The following is a 15,784-nucleotide window of genomic DNA, read 5'->3' as shown; positions in this document are numbered from 1 at the left end:
AGCGTCTGCTAGGCTGGGTACAAGGCTCTACTAATGCACCAGTGAAGCCTCAGACCAGACCTGGCTCGTGCCCCACCAGCACAGAATATGTAAAGAGATGCTTGGATAGGTCTATACTCATCTATGTAGATAGCTCTTAAGGCCTTCAATTAATGTGTCTCTTTTTCAATGTGGAACTGAAAATCCTGTATTGTTTAATTACTCTTGAAAATTTTACCTTTGAAATGTTTTTACCTGCTGCTACATATATCACTTGAGGTTAAAATAAATAGAATTGATTACAGAGAAAAAAGGGTTTGGGTTTGAATGATTTTAATCTCATGCATTCAATATCAGTTGTTGTATAATTAGTTTTCTTTTCTAATTTTGTGTCCAATTACATACTGTCCTGATCTGGAGTGATGAGTGGAACGCTTGTGGGTGGGTGGAATGTATGTGTTTTCAGCATAGAAAAGGATGATAATCCTTTCCATATGGAATCAATCATATGATTAGGACTATAGCCTCTATCCAAATCCTGTGGTTCCCATTAATTGCTCCATTGATTTCAGTAGATTTTTGCATTGGGCCAGTGGTTCATCCAGTTTTTCATGTAGGACTTTTGCAGAACAATAGTGTCTAAAAAATAAATGGAACAAAATAAACTATACAAATCTATGTGAAACTGATACTTATTTTCCATTTGTGTAGAATTCAGGTTAATGAATAACTTTTACAATATGTATCTAAATCTGTACAAAATTTGTATTGGCTGAGAAGTATTTTTAAACATGTTAGGTAGTATGTTTTAGCTAACATTTGAAAATCTTGAAGTGGTCAAGTTAAAGTTATATTTTAACCTGTCTTGAAAGATGCTTAGATCCCTAGAACAGAGTTGGAAATTTGCTTGATCAACTAAAATATCTAGGTTAGGGTTTTTAAAATCCTGATACTCTAGTTTAACCGAACCTCAGATAAACTGTTCTGTTGTGGGGAAAAATAGTCTAGTCCCTGTGAACTTTTAGAGTAGATTAAATATCTTTTTCTTTTTTAGGTATGTTTTTATGGTACATATAACTTTCCAGCTTATCAGTTTAAGGCAAGAATCTGTTTTTGGGAGAATTGCCAAGAGATGCCAGTTTAGTTGGGGACACTGGCAAGGCAACAAGCATATGTGATTGGTTTTTCCTATTATTATAAGTTCAACTTTAATAAATAAAACTGGTACTTAGTTCCTGGCAGAGCTTAATGTACCACTGGAAGCCAAGATCTTTCAGCGCTTCTTTGTTAACAACCTACCCTTGAGCACCATAAATCTAATCTGATAACTGCAACAGCACTGTATTCAGAAAAAAAAAGGTTATTCTAGATGGGATGTTTTGTCATAGAAAAGGTAAGTAATAGGAAAAAGTTACTCCTTTTGGTGTTTGATGCTTGTCTCCTAACTCCTAAGGTCCCTTCTCTATGATCTGGACGGTTACGTTACTTGAGGGAGTTCAGGACATCTCAGAATCAGCGTTGTTTTGATTATGATGGGCTTAAATACAGTTAATAGCTTTATGAAAATTACAGTAGAAATGGCATCTCAGTTAAATATTTACATGTATACTGGAAATTTTGAACATTTTAGGGTTGCTTCCCACAGATTCTTGTACCAACAAGAAGAAAATGTATAAATAAAATGCAGTTGATATATTTGTGGGCAAGTTTTTTTCTGTAGCTCAGCTCTTTGTAGCCTAGCAGCTGTTAAAGATAAAAAATGGAAAGCTTCTGATAAGAATCAAAAATAGAGGCATCTTGATTTTTTTTAAAAAATATGCTAAGCTCATATTATGCTAGTTATCTGTTTTTCATAACGGTAATCATATTAGTTTGTTTATCCACACAGAAAATTGGATATAATAGTCTCATAAAGCAGTGAGGCAATGATATTATCACTTTATTAGCCTTTTTATTGTGCTTCTTACTAATGAGTATGTTCATGATCAATTTTTTTAAATTAAAACCAAATTACCTAATGGGGTCAGCATAACTGGTATGTTTTGTCCTTTTCTGATCATGCCTTTCATCCAGCCTTCATCAATACATTCTGAATTTATTCTCCCAAGAATATAATGAAAAGTTATTGAGTGTTCTTCACAGAATGTACTCATTTGTGTGAAAAAAAAGAAATATCTGTGAGTTTTGCTTAAGGTTCTATAAAGAGGTTTGTTAACTTAAAAAATGTACTAGGAAAGTTCGTGGGAGGGTTCAGGGATTCAGATTCTGCCTCTAATTTAAGAAACCTCTCTAGTTGCTGTAGTCTTGCCACCTATTGGATTTTTACCTTATCCTGTAATCTTCTCCCCTCCTTCCTGCTCAACCTCCACCTTGGTCGTTACAAAAAGGAATTGTCATCCTGTAAAAATTGGTTCAGTTTTATGAAAATCACAAATTATGCTATTGCTCTAAAATCTGTCTTTTCATAATTCTTTTTAATGTGTGCTATTACACATATGCCCAGTAAAAATCAATAAAAAATAAATAGATTCTAAGATCTGATACTTCAAAGCTCACTGAAATCAGTGAAAGTTAAGGGTATACAACATCTCTTAGTATTGTGTCTTTAAATAGCTTCAGCTTGTCCTTTTTATAGTAGAACTTGTCATCACACCACAAGGTAAACTTTTCTATTTAATTCCCCATTTCTCTTTAGACTTCATTATATTTTATCAGTCAGGAGTTGGGGCTGATGTATTGTTAAGTTTTGTTAACTGTATGTTAAGTTTTGTTTTAATGTATGAGATTAAGGTACTTTGATTTTCACTGGTGTGTTTTCCATGATTTCATCAGGCCTTATCTGGAGGCTTTAACCATCTCTGCCTGAGGTATTGCTGAGAGAAGTCTAGTTAAGTATATCTACAAGTGCGAGGTAATAGAATAGGAAAAGCAAGTGATTTACAGATGTGAGCAGAGAAGAAAACCAAACTTCACTGAGAAAGGGGAGAACATTCCTTTTGCCCCCTACTCATCCCTCCTAGGATCCACTTGTAATATGAAATTTTTGAACATTGCTTCCCAAAAAAATGCGAACCAGATCTACCACCTTCATATATGTATGAGTGTGGGCTAAGAAAATTCTTTTTGTTGTTGTATATGCGGTTGATTTGTGCTACGCCTGAAGAGAGAAAAGCAGAGCAGTCATTGCTTTTTAACCCTATTGTCTGCAGGAGTCTTTGTATGCACCCTTCCACAATCTGAAGTCTTTCATTTGCAAGGCCTGCACGGCGAAGAAGAGAACAATACAGAGCAGACCAAGAGGGGATGGATTTATCACAGGTTGGCATTGCGTTAGTTTTTTCAATAAAGTCAATATATTGATGAGGTCTATTATCCTTCAACAGCAGCAGCATTTACATAGGCAGCCCATCAAGCTAAGTAAATCGTAAGTCTTTCTCCAAGAAACCAAAGGAGGCATCTAAGAAAACATTTCCTGGTTTTTGGAATTCATGTGAATTTGATTACCCAAGTTTGGATAAAAGTATATTTCCATCTAGCTACATAGTTAGTGAGATATATGCAGTAAATAAAATACATTCACCGACAGAAACATCACTGCTATTTACTCAGTGACTAAAGTTATTTTTATTGGAGGAATTAGATGACTCAGAGATTTTTTTCTTCCTTTCCCTCAGGGGAGTTATTTTAACTTTGATGGTTGAAGGTCTGAGTGAGGCATTGAAGAGAGAGTGCTCCTTATTGGACTGATTGATACAGTTCAAAATAAAAGAAAGCTTTTGGGCAACCTGGAGAACGGCCTTTTTTTGCCTAAGACCTTGAGCTTTTTTGCCCCAACTTTATGCCTCAGTTTAACTACAGACATTGGTTTTCCCACCTGATCTCCCTGACTTCCAGGGGAAAAAAAAAATCTAAAAGGTTTTCAGCACCATTCACAGACCAGCCTCAAAGTTGAGGCTTTTGAGGCTTTGAAATAATTCACACTGAATCTCAATGTTTATGCTGGTATTATTACCTGCTTAATACTTGATCACAGTTATAATGTCTGTAAGGATAAAAAAAACACCCCTTCAAAATTCCTTGAGCAAATTACAAGAGACAGAAATTATTTTCTGCTACTTCAGTACTTTGCATTATGTGACAGCAAAACTTCTGATGTGTTACTGCACCGTATTGGTGCTGGACATTCAAAACTAAGGGTATCTGTTGGTGATTTATGACACCAGACCTTGTTAGCATCTGCTGTTGCTTGAGAGCTGTACATTTAAATTATGATTAGTGATTCCAATTTGAACAGAGATTTCTGTTTTGTTTTAATGACTGCAGTCTCCAAATCTGTGTCATAAAATTTTGATCTGGTTTCTAAATACTCTTGTTAACAGCTTGTAATCATGATGTGCATAGATGGAAATGAGGAGAAGAACCATGCTTATTAGGCTGACTTTAGTGTGGAAAAAATCATAATTGTGCATAAGTATTTTGGCATAAAACTAAGAAATGTTGTTTCCCAAAAAAGAATATGGCGTCTCTCTTTTTCTTCATTTAATCTTATATACAGTCAGAGTTGCTTAGGAAATACTGTTTTTCAGGAACACAACAAAGAGAATTTAATCCCAGGTTCCAACAAACACACAGAAGTTCTTTTGTTCCTCCATATCATAACCAGATGAGGGGCTTCTTATGGAGAAATCCTCAACCACAAGGTAAAAAATACATGCGTATTTGGAATCGTCTTTATCGGCAGTATAACAGCTCTGTGTCTATATGCAGTTTGCATTTGTATGTGTGCAGTTACCCTGTGGCCACAGCAGTCAGTAACAAAACTTGTATCAGTTCTGGTTGCGTACTACCGTTAGCAAAAACTAACTCTGCAAGGTGGGGTAGAGTGTAGCATTATAATCTGGAGTCATCTTTTACTCACAGTGTTCCAGGGAAAAGCTTTCATGTGATATTTGAACTTTCCATGCTTGGACTCAGCTGAACTGTGTTTAAAATTGTAATAGTTCTAAAACAAATTGGCACAGCTGCACAGAAATGTCTGTCTGAAGTCTTTAGCTGCAGATCTTAGTTCATACTTCAACAAAACACTTAAGCCTATGAATAAAGTTAAAGACATTCTTAAGTGGTTTTCTAGGTCAGGGTCTCAGTTTCCAGATCATTGCCTAAGTAATATAAATGCAAGTTCTATCTTGTCTTGGCTTTAATCTTAAGTAATTCAACGACCTCACTTCCTGAACAGAACAGACATTTCAATGAAGCGTCACTGTGGATAACGCTGTTGAACTAACATAATTCAGGTTTTTTTCCTTATTATTACGAGTTACAGCATATACAAGTAGATTGAAGAAAATAAGGAAAAGGAAGGTAAGTGTCTAAGAAAGATCAATTATTAAGTCTGCAGAGCCTAAATTTCTTCTGTGTTTTCAGGTGAGGTTTTCAAAGAAGACTGATGATGTGATTAGGGAGGATAAATAATAAATAAATACAGTAAAGTCTTTAATGTGTTTCAGCTGCCACTGTTCTATGCTTGAGAGTGAGATACTTTCATTTGATTCACAGATAAGACTGATTTTGTACACAAAATGTAAAGCTAAAATACAGAGCGTGCATGCTGACTGTGAGCAGAACCAAATCCGGTCATTGTTACTGTGACCATCTCTAGAAGCCTGCAGTTCAGGGCTTGGGTCATCTCTGACCAACTCCAGAGATCTTACGACTAGATGTATTCCACAAAGTGTGTTCCTCAGTAACTGTGCTGAACTGTGTCATAAATGTGTTTCAGTAGCATTATTAATTCATCTTGGCTTCTTCTACTCTAGCCCTATTTACTACCCTCCGGATGCTCTTAAAACATGATCCCATAAGTGCAGTGAAATTGTCTCTCTTATAAGTAAAAAAGATTTATTGGAAAAATATATCTGTCCTTACAAAAGAGCCCTGCAATATTTTAGAAGTCCTTTTGAACTGATCTGCTAAGATGACTCATTTTGACAAAGTTTCTTTTTCCGAAGTTTGCTAATATTTAGAGAGGTATTTGGGTTGCTTCATTATGTAGCCTGTGGAGGAAAGAGTGCCTCCACCCAGAAAGCATAAACCTAAGAAGCACTGCTGTTTCTCTGAGGTGATGGTTTGAATCCCCTCAGGCGGAACGTGAAATGAATTTAGGCATCCCTCATTTTATGGTGAATGCTAACCACTGATCTGTTGTAATTAACAGCTCATCCTCTAGCTGTATTTTGAGAGAAGGGAATTCAGCTGTGGGTGTTTTGGATTTTCAGGGGGTTGTGGTTTTTTTGTTTTGTTTTGATTTTTTATATTTATTTATTTAAAATTCTCTTCATAAATTTCTTGGCTGTGTGTCACAAATGGAGAGTGCATCCATGTAACTCAGAGCAGGACATCTAAGCGTCACAGTGAAGTAGATTTTTCCTTAGTGTTTCTTGTTTGTTAATTTAGAAGGCTTCCTATTTAGCACGCTGACTTTTGTGTATCCCAGTCTGAGTGTCCGTCTGTTCTGATGCTTGTTAAACAGATCATAAGTATCTAATTTAAAACTAAGGTTGGGCTTCTGTTATTGAGATATAAAACTTTGCATTGCAGTACTTCATAATATTTATGCTTTGAGTTTAAAAGTCTTGCCTGAGGTAGCAAGCCTATATATGTATAGGTGTAAATGTATTTTTTCTTGCAGCCTATCTGAATAAGCTTTTGTTGTCCTGCTTTAATGTTAATTAAAAATATTTAATTCTTCTCCTGCTCCCTCCAGGTAGAGAATATAGATCGGGACATCCAGACCGGAGGAGAAGATTCCACCATCCTCCTCAGTAAAGAATACACGTATACAGGTAGCAAACTGAGATGATGGGATACTTACCATTGAGATAATTTTTGTCTATGAGAGCCTCTTTTTATGAACTGTACAGTGTAACTGTGACTTTATGAACTTTACAGAGTAAAATGTGACTGTGGAGGAAATCACTCAAAGCTGAGGGTATTCAGCCTGTTAATGACTGGTCATGTTAGGTCTAAGGTTGCTATGAGACCAGAATCACTAAAACTTAGGTTAAAGATACCAGTTGAAGCATAGTAGCATCCCAGTATAGCTAGATTGTTTTGTCCCTTTGACACTGGAAGGTATGAAGTGCTTTTGCAACATAGATACTCCTGACTGTAACTTTTAAGACTTAAACTATAAGTTTTGCCTATTTTTGTTATAGTTGTGTATATTACAAGAGTTTGCTTACCATGAATAATGTGCATATCCATGCTGAATTGTGATTTGTGTTTTGATTGTGGATTATATCTTTATTTTAAGGGTTATACCATTGTTACTGAAATCTGTTGAAAAGTCTGAAACATGACATCACTCGTGTAAATATCATCTGCCAGTGAAATAAACTGACCTTCCTGTAAAATGCAGCACTTTCTTTCAAGAGCCAAAAATTGCTATTACTTTTGGAACTTCTAATTAAGCAACTTTTTCTACCCGTCTCAGCTGACTGTGTGGAGTAAACCCACATCCCTGCTGAGGAGAGAAAGAGTCTGAGTCTTGTCATGCTTTACTTCTGTAATAAATGGTATTATGAGAACTAAGTATTATTTCTTATCCAGAATTGTAATTTAAACACTTATCTTCAGAACTATTTATTAAAAATTTATATATTTCACTTTGTGAATCAATTTCAGTGATGTATGTATTTCTTTAAATATAAAATTAATTCATGTTATATAGAGTTATTGTAAATAGTACCAAAGAAACATAAAATAACAGCACATGCGATTTTTAACAGCATCATAGGATCATATATTGATAAACTGATATCATGAAAGCCCTTCTTCAAGTCATTACTTGTGGTTTTTAAGAAACTGTTTCAGAGATTACAGCAACTTTCTTATGTCTTACATTTGCATACCCATTCAGTTAAAAATAATCTTTACTTAATTAATTTACTTAATCGATGTCTTCAGGCAAGAAAAATTAGACAGTTATGTAGAAATCCCATTTTAAATCACAAAGTGTAAAAATTGTAGCAGAATAAAAAAGTGTCAACAATACTTATGTCACATAGAAAGTGAGTGACACACTTAGAACCATGGTTATCTCTTTACTGATCTGCATCTTAACCTAAGTGAAAATTTTCTTCATCTATGTAATCTTCAACAATTGTATGCTTTTCTTAGGTTTCTAGCAATCTTTGAATTGGGTTGACTGAAGTGGATGTTTATGGAACTGATGGGTTTTTGTCTACTTATGTGCTTTGGAATCATAGTATCTTTAGTTTTGTATTTCAGCATTTTCAGTACTTTAAGTTATATAATAACCTCTCCTCTCATACGGGAGGTATATGATGAAAGAATGAAAGCCTGTTGTCTGTTCCTGCTCCCAAAAAAAGACTGCGCAGCAGAAAAAGGGGATATCCAAAGATAGAGGCAAAATGTTAAGAGCAAGCTTAGAAATCTGATACAGTTTGCAAATTTTCGTAAGAGTGTGTTTAGTTGTTGCGGATGGTGACTATTCCAAACAGTAAAGTCAGTGGTGTTGCACACGGACAAAACTTTGTATTTATGCAGAAAACTGTGACCTTAATGTTTATTATGTTGGAAAGTCCACTCTTTTGGATTATTTTTCTTTTTTGTTTTCAATAATATGGATTAGTATTCTGTTAGTGTAGTTTTCATAATCATTGTTCTAGATTTTACTGTTACAAAAACTGATCTCAGTCTTAGGCTTCTTATTGTATTACTGCCAGGATTATTTATTTTTATAAGCATTGGAAAATTGGATTTATATCTGAAAACTATCAATCTCCTGACCCATACTAACAGTGAGTAGCAGACGCTATAAAACTTAATGCTTGCATTGAGACTTGCAGAACTTAAGGTTCAAAACATAGGTGCTATATATAGTGATATATTAGGTGCTATATAGTGATATATAAAACATATATCACTAAACCCAGAATGCATTGTTGTGGTAGTTTAATTACCTATGTAATACGGACCACAAAATCTTACCCTGCAACAGGCTGTAACTTCTAAAGTTGTTTTCATTGTTGATGTTCATGTGTTTTAATTGTCTCCTCACAAGTGTTTGTATTTTAGATCATCCAGATGACCCAATTCATACTGGAAATGGATGAAAATGGATAAGAGAACAAGATACACCTTAATGAAATGCCGTATGGTGAAGATCATAAGAACTTCATCAGTATTTCTAGAATGGGGTGGGAAGACTCTAATCAGAAATTTATCATGCCTCATTTTTAGTTCCATTTTATTTTGTATACCTTTTTTTTCTAGCCTATAGCATAGAGAAGTAAATTATGGAATGTTGTGAAACAATTATTATATAATTTAGGTTCTAGATAGTACTGTTTGGAGCGCTTTACAAAAACTTTGTTGACACAGTTATGAATAATGAACATTAAAAAATTATGTCTAAAAAAGAGAGGCCAGTCTGAAGTGTTGAAGAAGGCTGCAAGAATTTAAGAATTCATCTGCCTGTGTCGTCAAAACTATCATGTCTTTTCTGTTAGACCTTTATGCTATAGGACACTGAAAGTGCCCGGTCTTGGACAAAAATGGGTACTTCTAAAGTGTTTACAATGATGTCATGGTTAAAAAAATGATACTTTTCTGTCATATGTCTTACTTTCATAGTTCCTCAGTGTCAGAGAATGAGAAAAGGGTAGCTAAAATATTCCAGAGAGATATAAAATTGGTTTCTATGTACAAAACTGCCACAGCTTTAATGTCCTATTATTTGGGGGTCTTTCAGAGCTGCATCAAATGCATAGTCCTCTTCTGGAATACATAGAATTCTCCTCCATATCTAATGAGTCATTTACAAAACATTTAAGGTTTATGCCAGACCTTACATCTGCCTTTAGCCTCAAAGTAAAGGTTTGAGTGTGAGCCTCTGGACAGTATAATTTTGGAGGAAATTCTAAATCACGGGGAAACTAACAGACATTTTGAATGCTTGCTTTTTTTTTTCCTAAGTGGCAGTTGTTCGAAGTACACAGGGTAAAACTTATTCCCTGTTGACATCACTGTTGCTTCTTTTGCAGATACTAGTGGCACCATGAGTTCACTCTATACTGGTAAGGTAATCCCAAGAGGTCTAAGTAAATGGACAGAGTACAGGTAGGGCAATCAGGTGTTAATTTTCATTGGTCTATTACTCGTCACACAGACTGTTACTACTTTGGGGATATGTATGTTTTTAGAATAGTACGTAAGTACATTTGAAATTACATGTCCCTAGAAGTGTTTAGCATAAGGAAGAAGCATTATTTTTATATTCCAAAGAGAAAATTTAGCTCTAATTTTGAAATCTATTTTCAGAAGAAGCACTATAGCTACTGTACAACATAAACTTATCTTTAAGGTACAATGATTACTGATTTAAACTCTGTTGGTTTTAGTCCATTATTGTTGTGTTAACGTTGTTGCTTAGGCTTTGTGCAGGTAACTCCTTTGAGTCAACTGTCAGTGGAACTTAGTTCCTATTTAGTATACAGGTTAAGTCAAAGTGAATAGTATTGTCAGACATACACAACTCAATACTGTAATCTCCTCACATGTATTTTTCTGTTTGTAACCCAATAAATATATTCTTTCATACTCTGCATGTAGCAACAGTCCAGCTAAACAAATACATTAGCAGCAAGACAGGATTCGAGTTGTTAAAAGTCTGAACAGACACAATTTTTACACAACACTGATTTGCGTTCCAGGGGTCCTGTCATGATAGGGGCATTCCTGCATCCTTTTTCTATTGATTCTCATTACAGTACTGACTGTAATTGTACTACCACTTTTTTCTTTTTTCTTTTTTTCCCAAACCTTTTGGAATAATGTGGTCTGAGTTTTATGGAAAGTTCTCTAGTTTCAGGAATCTCATGATGTATAATAGTGTATTTGAAAAGAATGTAACTGTGTGCCAGAATTTGTTGGTAATTCTCCCTTCAGGCTTTGATATGAGAAAAGATTTCTGTTGGCCTCAATAAACAAAGTTAAATACAGTTAGAGTGGGAGTTTTGCTGTGCTAGTTGTGGTATGTTATGAATTGTTGGTAATAATTATCCTGACTACTGAAGAACTGTTAGCTTCTCTGTGAGTTTTTTTTTCCTCCTAATGTTAGACCATAAGCAGAAGCTGCTTATTATTATTTCCAAGCCAAAAGATTTTTATTTTTTTTTCCCACCAGTAATCATAGAGTGAAAGCAGAAGCATGAAGTTGAAACATAGAGGTGCTACTTTCCTGTCTCACTGAACTTTAAATTGGTCAGAGTACCATAAAGCTTAGGGGCTGTAGAAGTCATGCTTGAGCGTGTAGGGATACCATGGCACTGTGTGAGTCTGGTGTGGCTGCCCTCCTAGGTACATTTTGATGACCTGGGAAGGTTCCTCCTGAATGTAGGTCATTCAGACTTGCTGGGGTTGCTCAGGACAGGGCTCAATGGGCGCAAGTATACAAGCTCTAGTGTTTGCTAGTGTCTCAGGGGCAGAGGTGCCTGCCAGCCACGTGGTACTCTGCACCCTGAATGTTCTACCAGGCTCTCCTCCTGACCCCCAAGGGGTTTGGCTGCCTGCAGCTGGGTGACCTTGGGTCCAGCTGGTGTGTGAGAAAGACCTGTGTGAGAAAGCTGTGAAAAGTCTCATGGGAGGCCTCTGCCCCTCGGCTCAAGGCATGCATTTAAGCTCAGGTCCTCGCCCTTGGTCCTTGCCTAATCTACTTTGCAGACATGCCTGTGTTGAGCCTGGTACCTTGCTGATTCTGCCCTTGCCTTGCTGACTTCCTGCTTTGACCTGGGACGTGCATCACCACCATGGACTTGCCCAGCGATCACAGGACTGTTGTGTGAACCTGATTACCATCATCAGACCTACTCTGCTCTTGCTCAGGTACTGTGGGGCTGCACCCTTACCAGTGCAGTCACTGCCCTACCTGTGTTGTCACTGGCAGCTGCTGCCTTGCTTCCCTTGTGGAGGAGCCCACCCTTGCTGTTCCATGACAGTGGGCTTTAAGGCCCAGACAGCACAGGTGGTCAGAAAGTTTGCCTGTAGCTACCATAGTGATTGGACAGTGTCAAAACAGTGCCTATGGCCTGTGGGATTACTTGCTGCTGAAAAAGTGAAAAGAGCGGCAACCAGTAAAATGCCTTTTTTTATCTCTATACAATTAGGAGCTTGCACTCATTGCTTTCTTAGACCTTGCAGCTGACATCCAGACCTTTCTCATTCATAATCAGGCTACTGAGTACACTGTGTTTCAACGTTACATGCCACAAAAGTGAAGCTGGTTCAGAACATGGAATCTCATTTGTTAAAGAGTACGTTCCTGCAACTGATACTCCTAGAGCCCTGCTGGCCTGTACTGCTTTTGAAGTCCTAGGTAAGACATTAGGTGTTAAGTTTAACCTACAGTGTCTTGGCTAGGATTTTTTACCTGGAAGTGTGTATTTTTTGGGGGGCTCTGCAGTTGAGACAACACATGATGAGTTGAAGAGTTGTCTGTAAAAGACAAAAAGGGAACTAGCAGGGTATTCTGCCTTCGTACTCACCAGCCTATGTGTGTTATTTGATCTTACTACAAAATTAAGGATTAATGTTTGGTTTTGCTTGTGCCAACTGGCTAAACATATCTTTATTGTATTAAAAAAAAACAACCCTACAGTTTTGAATGCTTGTTTGTTCAGGTGAGGAATCAAAACCAAGAACTGCTCCTGATCTTGTATTAAGCACTGCTCATTGCATGAATAGGAATTACGGTAGTGCACAACTGAAAACTCTTTAATGCACTTGAAATCAGAGTGCAGGCGGGACTTCAGGTGCAGTAATTTCTGTCTCCCATATCTCTATATACTACAAATAGGGAGGTAGACATTTAATTGGGGCCAAAGAACTGCTCTGACTGCAGAATTTATCACAGAGTGTTGCATTCTGCCCTGGGTGTTCATATTTGACATCAAAATTGTGTTTCATCAGTAAGCATCACCAAAAGACTCTCCTCTCCTTGTTGACTACATTTGCAACTACTGCTCACCAGTCCTTCAGAGATGAAGGACTTGATTTGCTAATCTAATACAATCACAAACATGAAAATTACATGGTCTAGGAAGCAAGGAAGAGACATAGAATACAAGAGACGCATACAACATTTAATATTTTTAGCCTTTTATCTTTGTGTTGGTTCTTTTTATTCTCCCACAGTTAGTCATGAGATCACTTATTGAATGACCTATTATTAGTAGTGATCACATAGATAAAAAGGGATATATTTAATGTTAATATACTTAATCTAGGTATGAATTTTGTTATGAAATATGTTGATATTTCAAATGTATTCATCTTCTCTTTTTCATGCCAGAAGACACAAGAAATACTAGGCACAGAAACCAATCCTGTATATAAGCCCTCTGAAAATGCTTGATAACTGAAGGCTTTTTAATAGAGAATGGTGCCCCCTGTCTCAAAAGTTAGGTAGCCAAGTATGCGGCTGGCCTTTGGACTCTTATTAAAGAGCAAAACTGTACTGTAAGAACTGTTCTGATCTCAGATGTGATTTCTAAATATACTGTAGGTAGCTCAAAAAGACAGTGTTCAGTGAAAGCAATCATAATTTTTAGAAAAGTGATGAGAAACTTTCACGTCATTTATGGCATTTGGAAAATTTAAGTTAAGGTAACCATTCAGGAGTTAGCTTTATCAGATCAAGCTTTATTTTAGTCAACGGTTTGTTTGTTTGTTTGTTAATAGGAGAGCCCCAGCAGGCTCTGCATTTACTTTCTGAGAATACTTTTAATTTTCATTTGTGATGATGATGCAGCTCATCTAAAAGGATGTAAATGTATAATGTGATGCCTTTTGATAATCATCTTTGCCCTCTGGTTTAATTACCCATCAGATCCTTTAGTCCTTCTGATCTACATTCTGCTGGAGGGTTTTCAAACTGAGTAAAGTTTACCCAGGTTTGAGGCACGCTGGTGATAAAGCTAAACCTCTTGTTATGTAATACGCATATGAAAGATCATCGCATTTAAATATGGTGATAAGGCTGGCTCAGAACCTTAACCATCTTTGGGCAAATTGCAATACTTCTCTCCTTAACAAAGCCTTCATTTTGTAGGTGTGATTTAATTTCTACTCTGCCTTTCCTATGCAGAGGGGTGACTCCACAAAGGAGCAAATAAGAGAGGTTCAAAAAAATCCACTAGCGACGTTTCATTTCCAAACAAAAGAGGGGGGGCAGCTACACAGTTGATGCACAGCAGCAGAGTATTAAGAAGGTGGCTAGTGCTGCTAGGCCAAAAGTTCTAGGTTTTAAAAACAATTCAGAAACCTAGGGCATACTTCCATGATGGTTGCAATACACATAATCTAGTTATATTTTTTTAATTGACTCTCTGCATATCTAGGCTCATTTTGCAGCTGTAAGTGACCCATCTGCAAGCCTAGACACTGATTGTGGTTTATGCTTTACATAAAGGTTACATTTTGAATGATTTCCTGAAGTGGTCAAACAAAAAGTAATTAATAACCTGCAAATTCATCCTCCTTTTACTCTGAGAATGAACTTTTCCTTATTTGCATTAGTGATTACTATATTAATTCTTGGCAACAAATAGGGCTGTGAGAAACTTGCTCCGAGCAAATTAAAAAAAAAAAAGCATCAAAGAAAGAAAGTATTAAGTGCTAATAGAAGCCAGTTTGTGTGTCCTAACACTTACTTGTTTGGAGTAGGAAAGAAATCCCAAATTTGTGATTGTGCATTTGTTTACACTAATGTGTTATTGCTTCATCAGTCCACCATCCCCCTCCCTGATAAATGCCCCCATCTGTCTGTAGAGAGCTACCTAGCAAGGCTGGTAGCTTGTTGTTTTAGAAATTAGGATCGGGGCGAGGCGGGGGGGGGGGGGGGAAGCTTCTCTTCTGTTGCTTGTGCTCCAGGAGTGCAGTGATTCAAGGGGTTGTTAACTGCCCTCTGTAGTGCTCATTTAGGGGCTACAGCTGGTGCCTGCCCACAGCATTTAGATTTTGAGAGGATGAGTGTCCAGCCTGCTGGAGAATAAGATGCATTTGCCTTTCTGTGTGCTGGATATGATCTGTCCTTCAAGAGTGGGTAGTTTGAAGCCTAAAACAGTTGTACTTCTAGGTATGTGAGGGTAGCGCGTGTGAATTTTCTGTAAGAGACTCTGTAGCGTTTTTCTCCCATACAAAAAGTTACCTTACTCTTTTTTCTGAGTTTGGTTAAGTCTTTGAAGGGCCAGAGGGAATATTTTCCCCTGGATTCTGTTGGTTTTAAATTGGGCCAGAAGAGGAGGTAAATCAGTTTAAAGGTAACTTTACAGAAGAAGATTAAGAGAATATGAAGCCAGAATTGCTTGAAAAATAGAAATTAAGGGCTAGGTTTTGTCTTAGATGGCTTGTACAACTGTGTTGAGATTAACTGCACCCTTTTAGATATGTTAGTCTGACAGTGCTGGGAAATTAGCCCAGGCCTTCTGACTTCTGGTAGCTTTCCTGACTGCTGGACTACAAACTCGCATGACAGATTGCATCCAGCACAGTAGGCTGCAGAAAGTAGTTAATGGAAAATAGACTGCTTTGATGTTCACTTCTGGTGGGCTGATCCTCTGGTTTAAAGGCTAAACATCTATTGTCCTCAGTAGGAGTTTTCTTTATGAAAAACTTTCACAAAATCTGTAATTTCCCACTTTGTTTTCTGAGACTGTGGTTTGCTCTATTTCTACATTCAGTAGCCAGCAAATATTTTCAAGAGCGATTTGTAATTTTCGAGTCT

At 36.8% G+C, this 15,784-nt stretch overlaps 1 protein-coding gene across 4 annotated transcripts in view; it reads left to right on the top strand.

Annotated features, from left to right (window-relative positions):
* FAM120B (family with sequence similarity 120B) overlaps positions 1-15,784 on the top strand; it is a 65,755-nt gene that overhangs the window by 41,743 nt on the left and 8,228 nt on the right. For 2 of the 4 annotated variants that reach the window (XM_054195094.1, XM_054195093.1), the window contains 4 exons: positions 3,189-3,297; positions 4,566-4,679; positions 6,743-6,821; positions 9,079-14,808. In XM_054195094.1, coding sequence (XP_054051069.1) covers positions 3,189-3,297; positions 4,566-4,679; positions 6,743-6,804 — 285 coding nt within the window. In that variant the 3' untranslated portion in view covers positions 6,805-6,821; positions 9,079-14,808. Of the gene's footprint in view, positions 1-3,188; positions 3,298-4,565; positions 4,680-6,742; positions 6,822-9,078; positions 14,809-15,784 lie in introns of those variants that run through there. The other 2 variants (XR_008465375.1, XR_008465374.1) reach the window with 2 other exon arrangements.

Source organism: Rissa tridactyla, chromosome 3, assembly GCF_028500815.1.
Source record: "Rissa tridactyla isolate bRisTri1 chromosome 3, bRisTri1.patW.cur.20221130, whole genome shotgun sequence".
In the NCBI taxonomy this organism is placed as follows: domain Eukaryota; kingdom Metazoa; phylum Chordata; class Aves; order Charadriiformes; family Laridae; genus Rissa; species Rissa tridactyla.
The sequence above is the reverse complement of the archived record's forward strand: the minus strand, read 5'-3'. Positions and strand labels throughout refer to the sequence as shown.